The sequence below is a fragment of the Homarus americanus genome, unplaced genomic scaffold (genome assembly GCF_018991925.1).
Source record: "Homarus americanus isolate GMGI-L3 unplaced genomic scaffold, GMGI_Hamer_2.0 scaffold43895, whole genome shotgun sequence".
Classification (NCBI taxonomy): Eukaryota; Metazoa; Arthropoda; class Malacostraca; order Decapoda; family Nephropidae; genus Homarus; species Homarus americanus.
In genome coordinates, this window is record NW_024738072.1 from 1,286,913 (window position 1) to 1,312,105 (window position 25,193).

The window sequence follows — 25,193 nt, forward strand, 5'->3', positions numbered from 1 at the left end:
TCACCTCCTCCTCCTTCCTCCCACCCCATCACCCTCCTCTCTCCCCACCCCATCACCTCTCCTCCCCACCCCATCACCTGCCCTCCTCCTCCTCCCCTCCTCCTCCCCACCTCCTCCTCCCACCCCATCACCTGCCCTCCTCCCACCCCATCACCTGCTCCTTCTCCCTCCCCACCCCATCACCTGCCCCTCCTTCTCCTCCCACCCCCATCACCTGCCCCCTCCTTCTCCCCCTCCACCTCCTCCTCCCCACCCCCCTCCTCTTCTCCTTCCCCACCCCCTCCCCCACCCCCCTCTCTTTCTCGCCACCACCCCATCACTCCTGCCCCTCCTTCCTCCCCACCCCATCACCTGCCCTCCTTCTCCTCCCTCCCTATCACTCCCCATGCTATGTCCTCGGCCCTACAGTAACATAACACAGGTTCACCTTTGAGTGTATTTGATTCACCAGGCTGAGTGAGGCACTACCTCTGGCACCCCTCTCTCAGTGCCAAGGTATGCCACGTCTCTCGAGGCCTGTGTTCTCTCGCTTTATTTGGACTCTGGTGCCATAACAAACATATGGAAATATTTAATAAATTTTCTTAGGAAGTCTCGTGAGATTTATGGTGTGTGTGTGTGTGTGTGTCTGTGTGTGTGTGTGTGTGTGTGTGTGTGTGCGCGTGTGTGTGTGGAGTGGTGTATGAGTAGTGATGATGCAATAATATTGTTATTGTTATTATTGATCAGGTAAATGTTCACTAACAAAAAAGAACAAATATAGAACACGGTATGATGCATCAAGTTGGTTCTAGAACAAGGTTAGAACACGGTGGTTGAGGTAGTTATCTCCTGTAGGGGGGGTGGGGGGCAGCAACAGCAGGAGGGAGAGGTGGTAGCTGGCACCTTCACCATGACTGAGGCGCGATGACTGCCCTCCACTCCTCTCTGACGTTCCAACACTGGGATCACTCACATACACACACTGGCCGGGTCCTCTCACAACAGCCGCGCCCCTCACACCGTCTCTCACTTCTACCTAGACAAAGTTCTCCCTTACTACGACGAGGAATTAACCCTTAATCTCCTACTTGTCTTAAGGATAATGTGATAACTTTAATGCGACTGAAAACATTAATGTGGTTAAAGCTATTGATGGCGGTGGTTGTGGTGGGTGGGAGTGTCGAGGTGCTGAAGTTGTGTTATGGACAGAAGGAACGACAGAACGACACTTTACTGGATCTGTAGTGATGTGATATGTGACGGTACGTGACGGAACAACGGTACGAATTTATGAGTGACGGAACAACAGTACGGGTTTTATGAGTGACGGAACAACTGTACGGATTTATGAGTGACGGAACAACGGTACATCTCTATATAAGTGACATACTACGGTGCAGCTTTGTAAATAATGAGTGCCACTGTAAACACCAAAATAAGTGACGGGTACCACTGTAAACACCATAATAAGTGACGGGTACCACTGTAAACACCATAATAAGTGACGGGTACCACTGTAAACACCATAATAAGTGACGGGTACCACTGTAAACACCATAATAAGTGACGGGTACCACTGTAAACACCATAATAAGTGACGGGTACCACTGTAAACACCATAATAAGTGACGGGTACCACTGTAAACACCCTAATAAGTGACGGGTACCACTGTAAACCCCCTAATAAGTGACGGGTACCACTGTAAACACCATAATAAGTGACGGGTACCACTGTAAACCCCCTAATAAGTGACGGGTACCACTGTAAACCCCCTAATAAGTGACGGGTACCACTGTAAACAACAAAAGTGACCCTATTTCTGCCATGTTTACAACTCACACAGGTAAGGAGAGAGAGAGATCCAATCACCTGTTTGTAAATAGATCTTTGAGATAGTGTGTCATGTGTACGTGTGTGTGTGTCATGTGTACGTGTGTGTGTGTCATGTGTACGTGTGTGTGTCATGTGTACGTGTGTCTCATGTGTACGTGCCTGGTCGCCATCTGTGTGTGTGTGCCGTGCATGTAAGGTCTCATGTGTACGTGTACTATGTGCATGCATCTCATGAACGCCTGTCATGCATCTGTGCGGTTATGTACGTGTTCCATGTACGTGCCTGTCATGCATTCGTGTGTGTGTCATACACGTGTGTCCCATATGTGTACGTGTGTCTCATATGTACGTGTGTCCTATGTGTAATGTGCCTGTCATGCATCTGTGTGTGTGCCTATGTGTACGTGTGTCCTATGTACGTGCCTGTCATGCATTCGTGTGTGTGTCATGCGTACGTGTCTCATGTGTACGTGTGTCTCATGTGTACGTGTGTCTCATGTGTACGTGTGTCTCATGTGTACGTGCCTGTCATGCATTCGTGTGTGTGTCATGTGTACGTGTGTGTGTCTTGTGTACGTGCCTGTCATGCATTCATGTGTGTGTGTGTCATGTGTACGTGTCTCATGCATACGTGTGTGCGTGATGTGTACGTGTCTGTCATGCATTCGTGTGTGTGTGTGTGTGTCACTCATGCACTCTCACGCAAACACCCATTCAGAGTTGGCATTCCTTGGCACCCTCTTCAGTGCCAGCGTCCAGGAGTGGAGTCAGAAGCAAGGGGGGAGGCACAGTGTATGTGAACTCGTGTGTGTGTGTGTGTGTGTGTGTGTGTGTGCGTGTGTGTATAAGGGCACTGTAATACCTACGGGTCATTAAACTGAGAGAAAGAGAGAGAGAGAGAGAGAGAGAGGACATCTTACGTTGAGAAAAATATCAACTCCTTTTATCTTTTTCTGTGAGAGACTACTGACAGCGAGGAACCTCTCTCACATACAAGAAGAGGGTGGCAGGGTAGGGACTTAAGGCGCGGCAGTCTCTGGGTGCAGGAGGGCGGCGAAAGTCTGGGGTGTAGTAGGAGGGCGGCAACAGTCTGGGGCGCAGATCAGGGGTGGAGGTGCCGGTGCCAGGGGCGGCAGGGCACGAGACGAAGGGAGGGATAGGAGGAGAGATGCCAACCTGAGTGCCAAGTCAGGCAGTCTCCTCCTCCTCCCCCCTCCTTAGTGCATGTTCTGCATCACATGGGTGAAATGGACCCCCCCACACACAATAATACTGACACACTGCACCTGGCCCTGAACTGCGTAGTGATGATCCAGGTGAACACAGGTATATAGTCAATCAAGGCCACTCACCGTACTCTGCGTACATGTGGGCGTGGAGGTGGGCGGGAACAAGCAGTCGCCTCACACTGTTTACTGAGGCACAGGTCATGGCTCTCTCTACTGACCTAACCTAACCTGTAAATCTAATAAGTTCAGCAGGTCAGGTGTTCTTAGTAACAATGGTGGGTGGAGGTACACACGTGTGGTCGTATACATAGTCCTCTTCCTCTTCTTCCTCCTCTTCCTCTTCACTCTCACTCTCTTACTCTCTCTCTCTCTCTCTCTCACTCACTCACTCTTCAACCAAGGAAATATCTACTTTAGCTGAGATATTTCTATTTTGTTGTTGTGTGGTGATGGTGGTAGGTGGTTGCTTGTTGTGATGGTGGTGGTGGTGGTGGTGGTTGTTGTTGTGATGGTGGTGGTGGTGGTGGTGGTTGTTGTGGTGGTGGTGGTGGTGGTTATTGTTGTGAATATTGTTATTATTATTGTTGTTATTATTGCTATTGTTGTTGTTGTTGTGGTGGAAACATAACACCCTACAACACCTTCATTGTTTTGCTATATCCCTGCCGCCATGATAGTCTGTCTGTCATGTGTAGCCCAGGTGTGTAGTCCAGGTGTGTAGTCCAGGTGTGTAGTCCAGGTATGTAGTCCAGGTGTGTAGTCCAGGTATGTAGCCCAGGTATGTAGTCCAGGTGTGAGGTCCAGGTGTGTAGCCCAGGTATGTAGTCCAGGTGTGTAGTCCAGGTATGTAGTCCAGGTGTGTAGTCCAGGTGTCTGTCTTCTTTTCTGTCACTTTCTGTCAACAGAACTGTCCAAGAAAGGATACCGGGTCGTCTTGTGTGGTTTACAGGGGCCCCAGGTCGTGGTGTACAGGGGCCCCAGGTCGTGGTGTGCAGGGGGCCCCAGGTCGTGGTGTACAGGGGGCCCCAGGTCGTGGTGTACAGGGGCCCCAGGTCGTGGTGTGCAGGGGGCCCCAGGTCGTGGTGTACAGGGGGCCCCAGGTCGTGGTGTACAGGGGGCCCCAGGTCGTGGTGTACAGGGGCCCCAGGTCGTGGTGTGCAGGGGGCCCCAGGTCGTGGTGTACAGGGGGCCCCAGGTCGTGGTGTACAGGGGCCCCAGGTCGGTACAGGGGCCCCAGGTCAGGTGTACAGGGGCCCCAGGTCGTGGTGTACAGGGGGCCCCCAGGTCGTGGTGTACAGGGGGCCCCCAGGTCGTGGTGTACAGGGGGCCCCCAGGTCGTGGTGTACAGGGGGCCCCCAAGGGTTGTGTGGCACCGTCCTGGAAGCAGAGGAAGTATCGTAGTTGAAAAGGGTTACTTTACTCCGCCCCAAGATGTTATCGTTGTAGAGATAAGAGAAGATATCGCAGGGGTTATATCCACCTGGCCAGATAACAACAAGAACATCACACACACACACACACACACACACACACACACACACACACACACACAATGCGACCGCGAAAATGATAATTGAAGTCCTGAGTCTACATCACTACCTGAATGCCGCCCCCCCCCCACCTTTGGTAATATGTGTCGTGTCGTATCGTGTTGGACTGTCGTGTCGGTTTGTGGCCTTCGTATCATTAAATAGATATTATCTCAACTATCTGACCATTTTTTTACATAATATATATATATATTTTTTTTTTTGAAGCAATTTATTTATCATTAATAATTATTGTATAAGTAAACACAAATGCAACTAACAACAACACAAGCGTACAACGACAAGCATTATGCATGCAGTCAAGCGAGCTACACTTGGCGCGCATCCCGCCGAGGTCTGTGCCAGGTGCGTGGGTCGGGACGCGCTGGCACTGAGGGGTCATTCACCCAGTGGCACTCGTGTCTGGTTTTCAAGGTCTCACGGCAGACCAGGTGACGCAGTGCCACTCGCTTGTGTAATCATCGACTCTATCATCTTATTCCGCTGTGAGGGCTGCTGGTAAGGGCCCTGTGCTTGTGGTGGTGAGGGCCTGTGCTTGCGTTGTAGGGGCTCTGTGCTTGCGTTGTAGGGGCCTGTGCTTGTGTTGTAGGGGGCCCTGTGCTTGTGTTGGTGAGGGCCCTGTGCTTGTGTTGTAGGGGCCTGTGCTTGTGTTGTAGGGGCTCTGTGGTGGGAGGGCCCCTGTGCTTGTGTTGTAGGGGCCCTGTTGTGTTGTAGGGGCTCTGTGTTGTAGGGGCTGTGGTGGTGAGGGCCCTGTGCTTGTGTTGTAGCCCTGTGCTTGTGTTGTAGGGGCTCTGTGCTTGTGGGGTGAGGAGGGCCCCTGTTGTGGTGGTGAGGGCCCTGTGCTTGTGTTGTAGGGGCCCTGTGCTTGTGTTGTAGGGGCTCTGTGCTTGTGGTGGTGAGGGCCCTGTGCTTGTCATTATAAATATGTTAATCTTTCATATTTGTTACACCACCGGCAGAACGATCCTGTGTGTGTGTGTGTGTGTGTGTGTGTGTGTGTGTGTGTGTGTGTGTGTATGTGTGTGTGTGTGTGTGTGTGTGTGTGTGTGTGTGTGTGTGTGTGTGTGTGTGTGTGTGTGTGTGTGTGTGTGTGTGTGTGTGTGTTTTATCAGTACTTGGCGCCTCGTTGGGTCAGTTCAGGTTCTGGTGACCACGAGCGAACCTGGTGATCTACTCTGTGTTGACGTGGATGGAGTGATACAGGTTACATAACATCCCTGTATCCTGTACCTCACCTCACCTCACCTGCCACTGTACCTGCACCTCACCTTACTCCGCCGCCACCCACCACCCCACCTGCCAGCTGTACCTCACCTCACCCCTCCTGCCACTGTACCTGTACCTCACCTCACCTGCCGCTGTACCTGTACCCCACCTCACCTGCCGCTGTACCTGTACCCCCACCTGCCGCTGTACCTGTACCTCACCCCACCTGCCACTGTACCTGCACTCCACCTCACCTGCCGCTGTACCTGTACCTCACCCCACCTGCCACTGTACCTGCACCTCACCTCACCTGCCGCTGTACCTGCACCTCACCTCACCTGCCGCTGTACCTGCACTCACCTCACCTGCCGCTGCTGTACCTGTCCTCACCTCACCTGCCATGTACCTGTACTCCACCACCTGCCGCTGTACCTGCACTCACCTCACCTGCCGCTGCACTGTACCTCACCTCACCTGCCACTGTACCTGCCTCACCTCACCTGCCACTGTACCTGTACCACCCCACCTGCCACTGTACCTGTACCTCACCTCACCTGCTGTACCTGCACCTCACCTCACCTGCCACTGTACCTGCACCCTCACCTGCCGCTGTACCTGCACCTCACCTCACCTGCCGCTGTACCTGCACCACCACCTGCCGTTGTACCTGCACCACCCCACCTGCCGCTGTACCTCACCTCACCTGCTGTACTCCTGCACCTCACCTGCCATTGTACCTGCACCTCACCACCTGCCGCTGTACCTGTCACCACCACCTGCCGTTGTACCTGCACCTCACCTCACCTGCCGCTGTACCTGCACTCACCTCACCTGCCGTTGTACCTGTACCTCAACCTCACCCTGCCGTTGTACCTGTACCTCACCTCCACGTGTAAAAAACCTCCAGTCAAAGGTGTTTCAATTATCTTTGAGGCCATGAACTTCTATAAGGTGTGGCGTTGAGAGGACACACACACACACACACACACACACACACACACACACACACACACACACACACACACACACACACATGCCCTTCCGTACCATGAACTGGGCTATCCAGGTCGTTGACTGTTCAGCAAACGATTACTGTAGTACTGTATCTGTTGAGGAGATACTGTTCTCCTCTCTCTCTCTCTCTCTCTCTCTCTTTCTCTCTCTCTCTTCTCTCTCTCTCTCTCTCTCTCTCTCTCTCTCTCTCTCTCTCACCTAAGTGTGTGTGTTCTGTGAAGGTCCTGCAGCGTTACATGACATGCTTCTCCTCTGAACACCTGTGGAGGCTCTAGGAGGGGCACCTGAGGATGGAGGAGGAGGAGGAAGAGCACAGCTGATGACGGAGGAGGAAGAGGAGGAGGAGGAGGCGACACCTTATCCTCTCTGATATTTACCCTCACCACCTCCCTCAAGCTAACACCTGTGTGTGTGTGTGTGTGTCTGTAGGTCAATCGGGCGCCTTGTCGATGGTAATTAAGGGTGCTGTGTGTGTATATAGTGTTGTATGGTGTTGTGTGTGTGTGTGTGTGTGTGTGTGTGTGTGTGTGTTGCTGGTGCAAGCAAGAGTGAGATAAGCAATGAGTAAACAAAGAGGGACCCTGAGTATAAGACCCACCTACTTGTAAACAAAGAGGGACCCTGAGTATAAGACCCACCTCCACGTGTAAACAAGGGGTAAGAGGACTGAGTATAAGACCCACCACGTGTAAACAAAGAGGGAAAGACCCAACTCCACTTGTAACAAGAGGACCTGAGTATAAGACAACTCACTTAAACAAGAGGGATTATAACCGTTTACATCCACCAGAGTACTATGATTAGACAAGTGGGACTCACGGACGGAGAGTACGAGCGAGTGTAGGAGAGAGAGAGACGGTGCTGGGGAGTAGGAGGGAGAGAAAGGAGGAGAGGGAGAAGGAGGAAGGGGGAGAGAGGAGGGAGAGGGAGGGAGGAGAGAGGGAGAAGGAGGAAGGGAGGGAGAGAGGAGGAAGGGAGAGAGGGAGGAGGAGAGAGGGAGGAAGGAGAGGAGGAGAGGAGGAAGGGAGAGAGGAGGGGAGGAGGGAGAGAGGGGAGGGGGAGGAGGAGGGAAGGAGAGAGGAGGGAGGAAGGGAGAGAGGAGGAGAGAGAGCACAGATGTTCAGTTTGGTGGCAATGAACTTGGAACAAAAAAAAGCCTCTCACTCACTGACTGTGACATACAACCCAAGGTGAATTTGGGTCACCAGATGACGGCAATGGCGCGCGGGGATGATGACCTCTCTCTTTTATTTACTTCATGACAAACTGGAATATGTTTTTTGCCATATTGAGACAAAGATGATGTGAGACTTTAATAATGTGGAATTTGTGTATGTATGTGTGTCTGTCTGTGTAAGTATTCGTGTGTGTGTACAGGTGTATGTCCATAAGAAGACACCGCATAGCTACAGTACAATAAAACCCCAACACCTCTCAATCTACACCAAAATAAACAAACAGTGGAATGCTCATCTCTCATCCTTAAATTGAAGAAGATTCCGAAACAGTTGGACGAGTTTCACGCGCGCGACATGCGCCGCCCTCACCTGAGCTGTGTTGCCGCCTCCCGCACCTGGGTCTGTTACGCCTCCCGCACCTGAGCTGTGTTACGCCTCCCGCACCTGAGCTGTGTTACCTCCTGCACCTGAGCTGTGTTACCGCCTCCCGCACCTTAGGCTGTGTTACCTCTCCCGCACCTGAGCTGTGTTACCGCCTCCCGCACCTGAGCTGTGTTGCTGCCCACCTGGGCTGTGGCCACGCCTCCCGCACCTTAGCTGTGTTACCCCTCCCGCACCTGAGCTGTGTTACTGCCTCCCGCACCTGAGCTGGGTTGCTGCCTCCGCACCTGGGCTGTGCACCCCTCCCGCACCTTAGCTGTGTTACTGCCTCCGCACCTTAGCTGTGTTACCCTCCCGCACCTGAGCTGTGTTGTTGCTGCCCCACCCAGCCAGGCGTCTGCACTTTCCAATGCCTTGGTGAACAACAAGTGTTCTGATTGTTGTACCATCCCAAGTGTAGCGCCTTCACGGTCATGTTCAAGTGTTCACAGTAAGACATAGTGTTGTGTTTGTGGGTGTAGAATAAGGACTGTGGGTGTAGAATAAGGACTGTGGGTGTTAAATAAGGACTGTGGGTGTTAAATAAGGACAGTGGGTGTTAAATAAGGACTGTGGGTGTTAAATAAGGACTGTGGGTGTAAAATAAGGACTGTGGGTGTTAAATAAGGACTGTGGGTGTAAAATAAGGACTGTGGGTGTAATACTAAAACTGTTTACAATATTGCGACTATTTCTCAAAACCACGATGTTATGTCCGTGTAAAAAAAAAAATCCTTTACAATATGTACACCAAAAAATACACTTTTAATCCCGCAAGGTTATAACAAATTAACAAATAATAAACACAAAGAAGTATATTATTCACCATTTAAAAGCCACATCTGTATATATATATATCTGTTAAGTATTTTTTCTTCACGGTTCTAATAATATTTTTTCTTTTGCCCCACCAGGAGTGTTTGTGTGTGACGTCAGACCAACACCTTCCCTCCGGCATGTGTGATTGTCGCCTCTAAGACCAAGACAGATGGTGAGAGCAGTAATACTCTTTATAATTATGACCCTTTATGTAGATGGTATTAATTGTAGTTGTGACCTTTTATGTAGATGTTATTAATTATTGTTGTGGCCCCTTGTGTAGATGATATTAATTATAGTTATGACCCCTTATGTAAATATTATTGATTATAGTTATGACCCCTTATGTAAATATTATTGATTATAGTTGTGATCCCTTGTATAAAAACATGTTTATCATACGTAGACAAGACAGGTATACAAACAATATTCATAGACAGTACAGATATACAATGATAAACAACAACTCTACCTACCTATATCACCCATAACACACTCTTGTCTACGTAAACAACAACAATAACAACAATAAATTTTATCTTCCCTCTCCCTTTTTCCTCCCTCTCAGCCAGCCAAGATGGGTGAAGAGTGGGATTTGGACTCCATCAAGGAGGAGGAGTGGGAGGAGAGGGCAGTGTACCTGGTGCCAGATACACCCACGGAGGAAAGTTGTCCTAACCATGCTACACTCTCCCTGCCTCGCAACCTTGTACTCAAAGCTTCCCAGACTATATCCGATGTAAGTACCTGACAGTTTTATTAGTCAAGCTTAAGTTATTCTAAGCTTGAAAATGTTATTGGTTAGGCTTAAGTGAATCTAACCTTAACAATGTTATTGATTAAAGGTATGTGAATCTAAGCTTGACACATCACGATTATTAAGCTTGATAGTATTATTAACTTACGAGTAACTACTGTGAGTAATGAGTCATTATCCTTCATCTTCAACAGGTAATGGGCATATGGAGTACAGATTATATCCCCAGGGGCACACGCTTCGGTCCTCTGGTGGGCAAGTGTTATGCCAAGGATCAGGTGCCCAAGACAGCAAACAGAAAATACTTCTGGAGGGTAAGTTTCTATAACGTGTAATTAAACCATATAATTACCTCACTCTGTTTATGTTGGGTGATGTGTTTGTTTGTTTGTTTTTTCATATATCTGTATTGATGACGATATTGTTATTGTTAATGTTATTGTTATCATTTATTCTTATTGTTGTTGTTATTTATTGTTATTGTTATTATTGTTATTGGGTGTCAGTGTAGCAGAAAAGTTACTGTTAGATATTACCTGGTGATGGTGCTCTATGGGGCTCTAAAGTGCTCTGTGGGGCCCTATGGAGCTTTATAGGGCCCTGTGGAGCTTTGTGGGATTCTATGGGTGCATCTATGGTGCTCTGTGGGACTCCGTAGTGCTCCTTAGGGCCCTGTGTAGCTCTGTGGGGTTCCTTATGCCTCTGTGGAGCTCCGTGGGGCTGTGTAGGGCTCCGGGCTCCATCTACTTTTTATACTCAGGGTGTTGGTAATGTCTTGCTGGTGACTGGGCTTCTCTCTCTCTTGTTTCCTAGGTGGATCTTGGCGTGGGCAAACGTTTAGAGGTAAATAACTTAACCCATCTTTAGTTGATTTTACCTGTGCCTGCTTGCTTATCTTACCTGTACCTGCTGCTGCTTCTTACCTGTACCTGCCTCTCTTACCTGTACCTGCTTCTCTTACCTGTACCTGCTTCTCTTACCTGTACCTGCTCTCTTACCTGTACCTGCCTCTACCTGTACCTGTACCTGCCTCTCTTACCTGTGCCTCTCTTCTGTCTCTTACCTGTACCCGCCTCTCTTACCTGTACCTGCCTCTCTTACCTGTACCTGCCTCTCTTACCTGTACCTGCCTCTCTTACCTGTACCTGCCTCTCTTACCTGTACCTGCCTCTCCTACCTGTACCTGCCTCTCTTACCTGTACCTGCCTCTCTTACCTGTACCTGCTTCTCTTACCTGTGTCTGCCTGTTCCCCCCACCCTCTCTCTCTGCACGTTAGCATCACACACACACTTCCTCCAAGGCGCTGTTCATTCTTACTTTGTCCTGCCAGTCTACTGCTATGCACTCTATTATTTATGTAATTTACTCTAATAAATTCGAACATTTTATGATTTATTTCTACTAATTAACTCCTTTTGTAGTTTATTGTATTAGTAACCTATAGTGTAGACTTGTTTTGATTCTTCATCTTAATCCAGGAACGTATTGTACTGACCCTAGAGAGTTCCAATAATGTGTGCTTAGTGTTTGCTTATATTCATAGCTGAGTCTAACATTCTTTTAAAAAAAATTTACCCTGCAGTAGATTTTATCACATGGATCCCTTTTTGAGTGTTTTATTTGTATTCTAAGCCTCTGTTAATTATTTGAAATGCCTGTATATTCAATCTGATGAGGCGATCTTTACGAAAATCCAAATAAAGTTGTTTTTTTTTCGTCTCTCTTCGTCCTCCCCTTGAACTCTTGACCAGCGTCTTGCATGTCATCTGGGTAAATAAAGTGCTCGTGTGTCTCAGGTATACCGCGGGGATGAGCTGTACTACTATATTGATGGTTACGACACTACTAAGGCCAACTGGATGCGCTATGTGAACCCTGCCTACAGTTCAGAGGCTCAGAACCTCATCGCTTGTCAGTATAAGGTGAGTGTCATCTCCCTGATTGTTGTTTTTCTTCTTTTTCTCGTCTTCCTCTTCCTCCAGGTCACCACTCTCTGTTATTGTGTGTTGGCTGACTCTTCTAATGCTCTCCCTGCTCACACACACACACACACACACACACACACACACACACACACACACACACACACACACACACACACACACACCACTCATTACATGTTTCTCTGTCCTTATCACCAGTTTATTTTATTCATGTTACAGACCATCAAAGAACGTTTTACTTTACGACCTTTACAGTTTATTAACATCTTTGACTAATATTAGTGGCAGTTGTGTCTGTCTGTGTGGGTGCGTGAGACATGTGAATGCTGGTTGTATGAAAGATATCTAAGAGGTATATAACAGATGTGTGACAGGTGTGTGTGTATGTGTAACAGGTAAAATTAAAGCACCACTAATTCTCTCCCTCTCGTCTCTCCCTCACCAGTCAAACATCTACTTCTACACCATCAAGCCCATCCTACCCAACCAGGAGCTGCTAGTATGGTACTGCAGGGAGTTCGCTACAAGACTTAACTACCCGCTAACTGGAGAACAAATGTTACTCAAAATACGTAAGTTGGTTTTAGCAATGTTAGTTTTCATGATGTTAATTGTTAGAAAGAATATTGATGTTAGATGTTTATTGTAGCTCCTAAAGGTGACTAACTCGTGTCCTCTACAACAGGCCAACAAGTGGGTGACTCAGATGTGAAGGAGGAACCAGAGGCTGTCCCGTCCAAGAGCTCGACGACTCCCCCTGCAGCCTCCACGACTACTGGTTCGCTTCCTGTCGCCTCACCCACCCAGTTCGAGACGAGGAACGGCCAGTTGACTCCTACAGAAGGGTCAGTGAGGTCAGATGAAGGCTATGACAGCAACGGTTACCATCATGACTTTAATATGCCCGAGGATTCTTCTGATTCTGAGGGAGATAATAATTACGTTCTCGACTTTAGGTCAGTTTGTTTACACTCTTTTATTATGGTTGGTGTTAATATGTTAAATACGTTGTTTTTGTTGTTTGTATAGATAGTTTAAGGTTAATTGTGTGTCTTTTGTTTTGTAGTAAGAAGAAGAGAAAGGAATTCCCAACAGAGGAAGAGGAAGTTGAGCTTCGTAATGAATACCGGAAAGTGAAGATCAAGATGTCCCGCGCTTATCACTACCGCTCCAAGTCCACAGGTTCTGACACCTCGGAGAAGGAAAAGTCAGTCTCGCCCCCGCTGGAACGTCAACAGGCGGCCGCTGAGCCCCCAATGACGCCTTTGCCTGAGACCCTCCCACAGCCCCTCCTTCAACAGCACCCACAGCAGCCCCTCCCACAGGCAGCTCCCCGGCCCTCCCCGACCCCCGCCCATCCTGCTAAGCGAAAAGGTCCAGAGTCGTCGCCCAGTCGTCGGTCTCCGCCATACTTGCCACCAACACACTACACCACCTTCAGCGAGCAGACGCCCCGGGTGGACTCTGTTATGGAGAAGGAGCAGCGGCCAGAGAGTACACAGAACCAAACGGCTCGGAGGTACCCCTTGCCAGACCAGCCCCTACACCCAGCCCATGAGGTACCCCGCCCCACGGAGGTGTCCCGCCCCGTAGACATGCCTCGTCCTACAGATATGCCTCGTCCTGATACCCGCAATGCCCCAGTGTTCCCGGACTCGCGTATGCCGGTCCTGCCAGACACTGCCCTGCCCGGCATCACCATAACAAAGCAACATGTATCTCCAGACACACGGCAGCCACCCATGCCGGACACACGCATGGGTCTGCCACCTGTGGTCCGTCTCCCACTGCCTCATGACTCTCGTCTTGCCCAGGGGCGCCTCCCTCTTCCACCAATGACAAGACTGCCAGGCCTGCCACCCAATGTCACCACCATGCCCCCACGCCTCCCTGTCATGCCACCTCAGGACCCCCGCATCACCGTCGCCCCTGATCCACGCCTGCCCATGCCACCTGACACAAGACACTCTGTACAGCCTGACACACGACACCCTGGGCCACAAGACACTCGACACCCTCTCTCAGCCGACACGAGACTCTCCGTGCCACCAGACACTCAGATGGTGTCTCCCCGCCCGTCTGGCTCTATCTTAGAAAATATTCTGTTAAGACGACTGGGCGGGAAGGATGAGGCGGACACCACTCAGTCAGCCGTCACCTCACACAGAGACCTGAAGGAGCCCGTCCACATCGCCGTGCCCAGCGACGCCCATTACAAGCCTGACAGTGCCACCAGTAGTTCAGGGCCTTCTCAGGACTTCTCTTACAAACGCAGTTATTGTAATTCAGATTCAAGTCAACAGATATCGCCTGACTCCTCCTCGACGCACCAAAAGCCTGGGTCAGCGTGTTACACCTCCTCACACCCGCAGCCCCAAGTGTCCTACGCCATCCAGCCACCTGTCAGTAACTCCTCTTACCGCACACCTGTCACCCAGATGTTCTCCTCGCCCCACTTCAACATGTACTCCTACAGCGGCTACAACGGCACGAACACTAATGGGTTCCCTCCCGTGAGTCAAGGTTCCATGCCGATGGACCACCGCCTGACCATCTCCATCCCCACCACGGCGTCAGGACACTCTCCTCCCTCCAGCAACTCCTCTCACTCCTCTCAAGGGTCACCATCCTCCCAGGGCTCCACCTCCCCCACCAATGGTAACCGGGGCTACCGCTCCCTCCCTTACCCTCTACAGAAGAAGGACGGTAAGATGCACTATGAGTGTAATGTATGCTTCAAGACGTTCGGTCAGTTGTCTAACTTGAAGGTGCACCTCAGAACCCATTCTGGAGAGCGACCTTTCAAGTGTAACGTTTGCATCAAGAGCTTCACCCAGCTGGCGCACCTACAGAAGCACCACCTCGTCCACACAGGCGAGAAGCCCCACCAATGTGACATCTGTAAAAAGAGATTTAGTTCCACCTCAAACTTGAAGACTCATATGAGGTTACACTCCGGCCAGAAGCCTTACGCCTGCGACCTGTGTCCTGCCAAATTCACACAGTTTGTCCACCTCAAGTTGCACAAGAGACTGCACACCAACGAACGACCCTTCACGTGTAAGACTTGCAACAAGAAGTACATCAGTGCCTCTGGACTCAGGTAAGACACCTTATGCCTTCATCTGTTACATTATCTGGCAGTACTTCACAATAAGGCTGGAATCAAGTCATACTAACATAAATAAACTCAGTGTAATGTGCCAAGTTATCAAACATAAAGTAAATCTTACAAATTGAAGGTCAAACTCGAGTATTAATCCAATATTAAATACTGTGGTAGTGTGGTCATGACTGGTAGTGTGGTCATGACTGGTAGTATGGTACTGTAGTGTGGTCATGACTGGTAGTGTGGTACTGTAGTGTGGTCATGACTGGTAGTATGGTACTGTAGTGTGGTCATGACTGGTAGTATGGGACTGTAGTGTGGTCATGACTGGTAGTGTGGTCATGACTGGTAGTATGGTACTGTAGTGTGGTCATGACTGGTAGTGTGGTCATGACTGGTAGTGTGGTCGTGACTGGTAGTTTGCCATGTATAACGTTGGTATGTTTTGTCCAGGACACACTGGAAGACCACCAGCTGTAAGCCCTCCACCCCCGAGGAGGAGCTGGCAGTAGAGCGTTCACCCACGGGGTCCTCAGGCGGCTACGACTACTGTCCCTCAATCGCTTCAGGTGAGACTCTCTTCCTCCTCTTCCTCTCCTTCCTCTTCTCTTCCTCTCATTCTTCTTCTCCTCCCCCCAAGTTTGTTTCAGCCTCCTCAAATAAGACTCACCGTCCCTTTCTCTCTTCCCTTTCCATATTCTCATTCTGTTTATCACCATTTATCTTACGTTTCCTCGCCGCTCCCTGGTAGAGATGATCATAACAGGATATACTGATAAATATTCACTGTTTTTCGACTTTTCTGAACAAGATGACCAACTGTATTGTGTGTGTGTGGTGTTAACTGGTGTCCGTCACTCAACAGGGAGCAGCCTAGATACAGTGGACACCTGCAGTATGGATGGTCTGCAAACGTCCCCGAGACACGACCTCCATGACAGCGGTGACTACGACCCGAAGAGCCCCTCCTACATGATACCGGAGGAGCTCATCAAACAGTCCCAGGAGGAATTCAAGTCCTATAACCAAGATATTAAGTGTGAGTCAGATAACAGACCTTCGGTGATTGAGTCCTCAGCCCAACACGCCATTGAGTGCACCTAAAACTCTGTGATAACAAAGTGAACAGGTTTATTATTGTTTGTGTGTGACCTCTCGCTTTGATGTCAAAACGAGTGGGGTGAAATCTCATGGAAAACACTCAATTTCATTTGTTTATTCCTTGATATGGAAAACACTTGGCAATATTTGCTTTATATACGTGTGTGTTTGTGTGTGCGTATAGCGGAAGATCTTGTCGCTTATCTGAACTCTGAGAACAGGATAGAAATGTATTGTATTGGTGTCACCTGGACGTCCTTCTAAAGCATTTTGTGAGGACGAGAAGTGGCCATATAAGGTCTTGTGAGGACGAGAGATGGCCATATAAGGTCTTGTGAGGATGAGAAGTGGCCATATAAGGTCTTGTGAGGACGAGAGATGGCCATATAAGGTCTTGTGAGGACGAGAGATGGCCATATAAGGTCTTGTGAGGACGAGAAGTGGCCATATAAGGTCTTGTGAGGACGAGAGATGGCCATATAAGGTCTTGGCCATACCAGGTGTCGTTGGACCAGCCAGTGCAACACATCGTGGACATGGCAGACTCTTCTACACGCTAAACGACGAGACTGGATTCCATTAATTTTTTCACTGGCTTCTATCAAAACTTCAAAACAAAAACATATGAATCAAACATATCTCAACTTCAATTCCAATATCGGCATTATTTTGTTTTTAATTAATTAGTTGATCTTCCGTGGCATTCATTATTATTATCATCATCAGTAAAGACTGTTTTGATCACGGCTGGGGGGTCACAGCTGGGGTCAAGGATTGGGGGTCATCATACCACCACTCAAGGACATATCATTAATATCTTAGTAAGGAGCTATGTCAGGGGTCTTGTTAATGACTGTAAACTATCATCCACCACCACACTCATCCACCACCACACTCATCCACCACCACACTCATCCACCACCACACTCATCCACCACCACACTCATCCACCACCACACTCATCCACCACCACACTCATCCACCACCACACTCATCCACCACCACACTCATCCACCACCACACTTATCCACCACTATCCACTATAATGACTGTAACACTAGAATGACTATAATACCATAATGACTGACACTATAATTACTGAAACTATAATGACAGTAACACTATAATGACTGTAACACCATAATGACTATGACACTACTGTATAATGACAGTAACACTAATGACTGTGACTCTATAATGACTGAAACACTATAATGACTGTGACACTATAATGACTATCACTATAATGACTGTGACACTATAATGACTATCACTATAATGACTGTGACACCATAATGACTGTGACACTATAATGACTGTAACACTATAATGACTGTGACACTATAATGACTGTAACACTATAATGACTATAACACTATAATGACTATGACACTATAATGACTGACACCATAATGACTGTAACACCATAATGACTGTGACACCATAATGACCGTGACACTATAATGACTGTGACACAATAATTACAGTAACACTATAAAGACTGTGACACTATAATGACTGTGACACTATAATGACTATCACTATAATGACTGTGACACTATAATGACTATCACTATAATGACTGTGACACCATAATGACTGTGACACTATAATGACTGTAACACTATAATGACTGTGACACTATACTGACTGTAACACTATAATGACTATAACACTATAATGACTATGACACTATAATGACTGACACCATAATGACTGTAACACCATAATGACTGTGACACTATAATGACAGTGACACTATAATGATGACTATAATGACTGTAACACTATAATGATGACATGACGTAACACTATAATGACTGTAACACTATAATGACTGTGACATTATAATGATAACAACACTATAATGACTATGACACTTTAATGACAGTGACACTATAATGACTGTAACACTATAATGACTGACAATATAATGACTGTAACACTATAATGACTGACAATATAATGACTGACACTATAATGACTAACACTATAATGACTAACACCATAATGACTAACGCCATAATGACTGGGACACTATAATGACTGACACTATAATGACTATGACACTATAATGACTGTAACTCCATAATGACTGTAACACTATGATGACTGTAACACTATAATGAGCGTGACACGATAATGACCGTGACACTATAATGACTGTGACACTATAATGACTGTGACACTATAATAACTGTAATAATATGGTGACTAACACTATAAAGACTGTGACACTATAATGAGTGTGACACTATAATGACCGTGAGACTATAATGACTAACACTATAAGGACGGTAACACTATGGTGACTAACACTATAATGACTGTGACACTATAATTACCGTGACGCTATAATGACTGTAACACTATAGTGACTGTGACACTATAATGACTGTAACACCATAATGACTGTGACACAATGTGACACTATAATGACTGTGACACCATAATGACTGTGACACCATAATGACTAACACAATAATGACTGTGAAACTATAATGATTGTGACACTATAATGACAGTGACACTATAATGACAGCGACACCATAAGGACTGTGACACTATAATGACTGACACCATAGTTACCGTAACACTATAATGACTGTGACACTATAATGACTGTAACACTATAATGACCGTGACACTATAATTACTGTAACACTAATGACCGTGACACTATAGTGACTGCGACACTATAATGACTGTAACACCATAATGACTGTGAAACTATAATGACTGTAACACTATAATGACTGTGACAATATAATGACTAACACTATAATGACCGTGACACTATAATGACTGTAACACTATAATGACCGTGACACTATAATGACTGTGACGCTATGATAACTGTGACACCATAATGACTGTAACACCATAATGACTGTAACACCATAATGACTGTAACACCATAATGACTGTGACACTGTAATGACTGTAACACTATAATGACTGACAATATAATGACTGACACTATAATGACTATGACACTATAATGACTGTAACTCTATAATGACTGTAACACTATGATGACTGTAACACTATAATGAGCGTGACACGATAATGACCTTGACACTATAATGACTGTGACACTCTAATGACTGTGACACTATAATGACTGTAACACTATAAGGACTGTAACACTATAGTGACTAACACTATAATGACTGTGACACTATAATTACCGTGACGCTATAATGACTGTAACACCATAATGACTGTGACACAATGTGACACTATAATGACTGTGACACCATAATGACTGTGACACCATAATGACTAACACAATAATGACTGTGAAACTATAATGATTGTGCCACTATAATGACTGTGACACTATAATGACAGTGACACCATAAGGACTGTGACACTATAATGACTGACACCATAATTACCGTAACACTATAATGACTGTGACACTATAATGTCTGTAACACTATAATGACTGTAACACTATAATGACCGTGACACTATAATTACTGTAACACTATAATGACCGTGACACTATAGTGACTGTGACACTATAATGACTAACACCATAATGACTGTGACACTATAATGACTGTAACACTATAATGACTGACAAAATAATGACTAACACTATAATGACCGTGACACTATAATAACTGTAACACTATAATGACCGTAACACTATAATGACTGTAACACCATAATGACTGTAACACCATAATGACTGTAACACCATAATGACTGTAACACCATAATGACTGTAACACTATAATGACTGTGACACTATAATGACTAACACTATCATGACTAACACTATAATGACTGTCACTATAATAACTGTGACACCATAATGAATGTGACACTATAATGACAGTAACACTATAATGACTGTGACACTATAATGACTGTGACTCAATAATGACTGTGACACTATAATGACTGTGACACTATAATGACTGACACTATGATGACTGTGACACTATAATGACTGTGACTTCATAATGACTGTGACACTATAATGACTGTGACACTATAATGAGTGTAACACTATAATGACTGACACTATAATGACTGTGACACTATAATGACTGTGACTCCATAATGACTGTGACACCAAAATGACCGTGACTATAATGACTGACACCAAAATGACTGTGACACTATAATGACTGTGACATTATAATGACTGTGACACCATAATGACTGTGACACTATAATGACCATGACACTATAATGACTGTGACACCATAATGACTGTGACACTATAATGACTGTGACACTATGATGACGGACACCATAATGACTGTGACACTATAATGACTGAATCACTATAATGACTGTAACACTATAATGACCGTGACTATAATGACTGACACCAAAATGACTGTGACACTATAATAATTGGTGACACTATAATGACTGTGACATTATAATGACTGTGACACTATAATGACTGTGACACTATAATGACTGTAACACTATAATGACTGTGACACTATAATGACTAACACTATAATGACTGTGACACTATAATGACTGTCACTATAATGACTGTGACACTATAATGACCATGACACTATAATGACTGCGACACCAAAATGACCGTGACTATAATGACTGACACCAAAATGACTGTGACACTATAATGACTGTGACACTATAATGACTGTGACATTATAATGACTGTGACACCAAAATGACCGTGACTATAATGACTGACACCAAAATGACTGTGACACTATAATGACTGTGACACTATAATGACTGTGACATTATAATGACTGTGACACTATAATGACTGTAACACTATAATGACTGTAACACTATAATGACTGTGACACTATAATGACTGTAACACTATAATGACTGTGACACTATAATGACTGACACTATAATGACCATGACACTATAATGACTGTGACACTATAATGACTGTCACTATAATGACTGTGACACTATAATGACCATGACACTATAATGACTGTGACACCAAAATGACCGTGACTATAATGACTGACACCATAATGACTGTGACACTATAATGACTGTAACACTATAATGACTGTCACTATAATAACTATGACACAATAATGACTGTGACACTATAATGACTGTAACACTATAATGACTGTGACACTATAATGACTGTCACTATAATGACTGACACCATAATCACTGTGACAATATAATGAATGTGACACTATAATGACTAACACTATACTCACCATTACACTATAATGACTAACACTATAATGACATTAACACTATAATTACTGTGCCACTATAATGACCGTGACACTATAATGACTAACACTATAATGACTGTGACCCTATAATGACTGTAACACTATAATGACTGTGACACTATAATGACTGACATCATAATGACCGTGGCACTATAATGATCGTGATACTATAATGATTGACACTATGATGACTGTGACACTATAATGACTGTGACACTATAATGACTGTGACACTATAATGATACTGACACTATAATGACTGTGACACTATAATGACTGACACCATAATGACTGTGAATAAAATGACTGTGACACTATAATGACTGTGACACTATAATAACTGTAACACTATAATGACTGTGACACTATAATGATTGACACCATAATGACTGTGACACTATAATGACTGTAACACTATATTGACTGTAACACTATAATGACTGTGACACTATAATGACTGTGACACTATGATGACGGACACCATAATGACTGTGACACTATAATGACTGAATCACTATAATGACTGTAACACTATAATGACTGTAACACTATAATGACTGTGACACTATAATGATCGTGACACTATAATTATTGACACTATAATGACTGTGACACTATAATGACTGTGACACTATAATGATCGTGACACTATAATTATTGACACTATAATGACTGTGACACTATAATGACTGTGTCACCATAATGACTGTGACATTATAAAGACTGTAACACTATAATGACTGTGTCACCATAATGACTGTGACACTATAATGACTGTGACACCATAATGACTGCGACACTATAATGACTATAGCACCATAAAGACTGACACTATAATGACTATAGCACCATAAAGACTGACACTACAATGACTATAGCACCATAAAGACTGACACTATAATGACTGCGACATTATAATGACTAACACTATACTCACCGTGGCACTATAATGACTAACACTATAATGACATTAACACTATAATCACTGTGCCACTATAATGACTGTGACACTATAATGTCTGTGACACTATAATGACTGTAACATCATAATGACTGTAACACCATAATGAATGTGATACCATAATGACTGTAACACCATAATGACTGTAACATCATAATGACCGTAACACCATAATGACTGTGACACTATAATGACTGTGACACTATAATGACTGTAACACCATAATGACTGCGACACCAAAATGACTGTGACACTATAATGACTGCGACACCATAATGACTGTGACACCATAATGACTGTGACACCATAATGACTGTGACACCATAATGACTGTGACACCATAATGACTGTGACACTATAATGACTGCGACACCATAATGACTGTGACACCATAATGACTGCGACACCATAATGACTGTGACACCATAATGACTGTGACACTATAATGACTGTGCCACCATAATGACTGTAACACCATAATGACTGTAACATCATAATGACTGTGCCACCATAATGACTGTAACACCATAATGACTGTAACACCATAATGACTGTAACACCATAATGACTCACCATAACCGACACACCACACATACGACTGAACTCTTGACGTGTTATTTGTCTTATTTATTTATGCTCAACACTGTGGCTATTATTGGTGGATACTGACCTCCGTTGACCCCTGCTGACCCCGCCGTGATGAGTCAGCTGGTTGATCACTTAGGGCTTTTTTCACTTCCGCTTCTGTGCTCAACATTTCCGTGACCTGACTCGTGGTCATCGTGTGTGTGACCCTCCTTGTCGTACCGTCCGTAGCGGTTACTTCACTGCCCTCCACGGGGTGAGGCTGGGTGTACCGCCGCAGCTTGTACAGTACACCCAGTCAGACAATCCTAGTTAGGACTAAAGAGGCGGTCATTCTCACAGCCATATGTCTCCCTGGCTAGACTGACTCTGTGACTTGTTGTGTATACGTCTACTGGAGGCGAGAGTCACACTGTTGCGGTCCTGCCCGCTAATGTGAGGCTCGTCCGTCCATGGGCGCTTCCTGCCCGCCCAGTACTGGGTGGAGGAGCACCTCTGCCCGCCCAGTACTGGGTGGAGGAGCACCTCTGCCCGCCCAGTACTGGGTGGAGGAGCACCTCTGCCCGCCCAGTACTGGGTGGAGGAGCACCTCTGCCCGCCCAGTACTGGGTGGAGGAGCACCTCTGCCCGCCCAGTAGTTAAGCCACCCGCCTCTTAAGTCCTCAACTGTATAAAGTGTAAAGTTCAAACCTTGTATAAATGTAAATATTAACTTAATTTATTATTATTTTCCAAGTGGAAATCACTGATGACTGTGATTTTAGAAGAAGTACAGTACAGACTGATTCAGGATTGGGCACTGTCTATATAGTTACTACACAGAGTGACGGCACTGTTATATTACCCATTATGTTATTAGGTTTTGACGTCTTTATTTGTTGAAAATTATTAGTGGACGTCCTCCCACCGATGACTGATAGTAGTCCCCTGGAGAAAGACGACTATCAATTCAAAAAAGCTTTTGTTATTGTTGTACGTTTGGGAGGGAATGGTCTTAAATATCAAGAAAAAACTTTTATTTTGTTTCTAAGCTGTTAGAAGTTGTTATCTCCAGTTTTTAGAAAGATTTTAATCCATTTTGTGTGTATTTACGGTCTCCAATTTGATGATGTACTTGTTTTATTTCCTAGAAGGGGACGGTCTCACGTATCAAGAACCCTGTAGTTTTTGTTGTTGTATTTATAAACTAAAGACAATCTGAAATCCTCCAACAGGCATTGAAATAGTTTAATAGACAATAATTATTTACCGTCAAGAGATTTTTACCATAAGACACTGCTGCCATGGCAATAATAAAGTGACCTTGTGGCCCTGCAGAGTACATGTACCTCAGGGTCACACAACGTCATTGATGAGTACAAATTCCCTAAGAGTACGCCCTGAAAATAAGAAGAAAAAAAATCATTTATCTGTTAATAGTTGTTCCTAGAGATTATATTGATAAACCTACTGTATGTGATGAAGGCAGTGTAATGATTTTTGTTTAGTAACAGACAGATTTATTGAGTTTATTGGGTAAGGCAAGTGATCTCAACCCTTGTGGCTCTTTCTCCCTTTACAAATAAATTAACTTTGATGCAAATTATCTACATATATTATTATTATTATTTGATGTTTTTTTTTTTATTTGTACAAATTGGTGTTTTTATTATTATTTTCCCATGTTATTAAAGTTGTGTTTAATCAAGGATGCCATTTTAAAGAAATAATTGTTTTTCTACAACGTCTCAGTAATGAACGAAAAAATAGATGATCGATTTATTCATAATTTCCTCTATAAGACAGTGTGAGAAATACTTTATTATTAATCGATATTATTTATTTTTATATGCGTGCCCATCTTCCATCCATCTATCCATCCACCCATCCACCTTGCTCACTCTAGTTGGCATTAGAAAGTGCAAAAAAACTATAAACTGCACATATTTTGTTTCAGTATTAAAAGAGTTCGTAACCCCCACAGTGCAGCGCAACACCCGTGCTGGCATCTATTAAACGATGCTCTTTTGTTTTTACTCTTAAAATTCGCCTCCTTATACTTGCTGTTCCAAGCAGCAAAAAAAAATTGCACTTCCTTTTCTTATTAACAAATTTAATATCATATTGATATTAAAAGGTGGAAGGTGATGGCGCTTGACCTCGTTACACATAGATATACGAGACTAGATAACTGTATAACAAGAGAGATTAAATAAAACCATATACAAATAAAATAATTTGTTTCTGTATTTACCCAATTTCCTGTATTGTTGTATTATTGTAACATAAGACCACAACACTGA

The 25,193-nt window shown here is 45.1% G+C and overlaps 1 protein-coding gene across 3 annotated transcripts in view; it reads left to right on the top strand.

Annotated features, from left to right (window-relative positions):
• LOC121873683 overlaps positions 1-17,426 on the top strand; it is a 42,859-nt gene extending 25,433 nt beyond the window's left edge. Inside the window, exons 1-11 of one of the 3 annotated variants that reach the window (XM_042377372.1) lie at positions 947-1,826; positions 9,328-9,404; positions 9,801-9,971; positions 10,184-10,303; positions 10,803-10,832; positions 11,787-11,912; positions 12,379-12,505; positions 12,619-12,889; positions 13,000-15,036; positions 15,496-15,611; positions 15,908-17,426. In XM_042377372.1, coding sequence (XP_042233306.1) covers positions 9,402-9,404; positions 9,801-9,971; positions 10,184-10,303; positions 10,803-10,832; positions 11,787-11,912; positions 12,379-12,505; positions 12,619-12,889; positions 13,000-15,036; positions 15,496-15,611; positions 15,908-16,146 — 3,240 coding nt within the window. In that variant the 5' untranslated portion in view covers positions 947-1,826; positions 9,328-9,401 and the 3' untranslated portion in view covers positions 16,147-17,426. Of the gene's footprint in view, positions 1-946; positions 1,827-9,327; positions 9,405-9,800; positions 9,972-10,183; positions 10,304-10,802; positions 10,833-11,786; positions 11,913-12,378; positions 12,506-12,618; positions 12,890-12,999; positions 15,037-15,495; positions 15,612-15,907 lie in introns of those variants that run through there. The other 2 variants (XM_042377370.1, XM_042377373.1) reach the window with 2 other exon arrangements.
• The last annotated feature ends 7,767 nt before the right edge of the window (positions 17,427-25,193 follow it).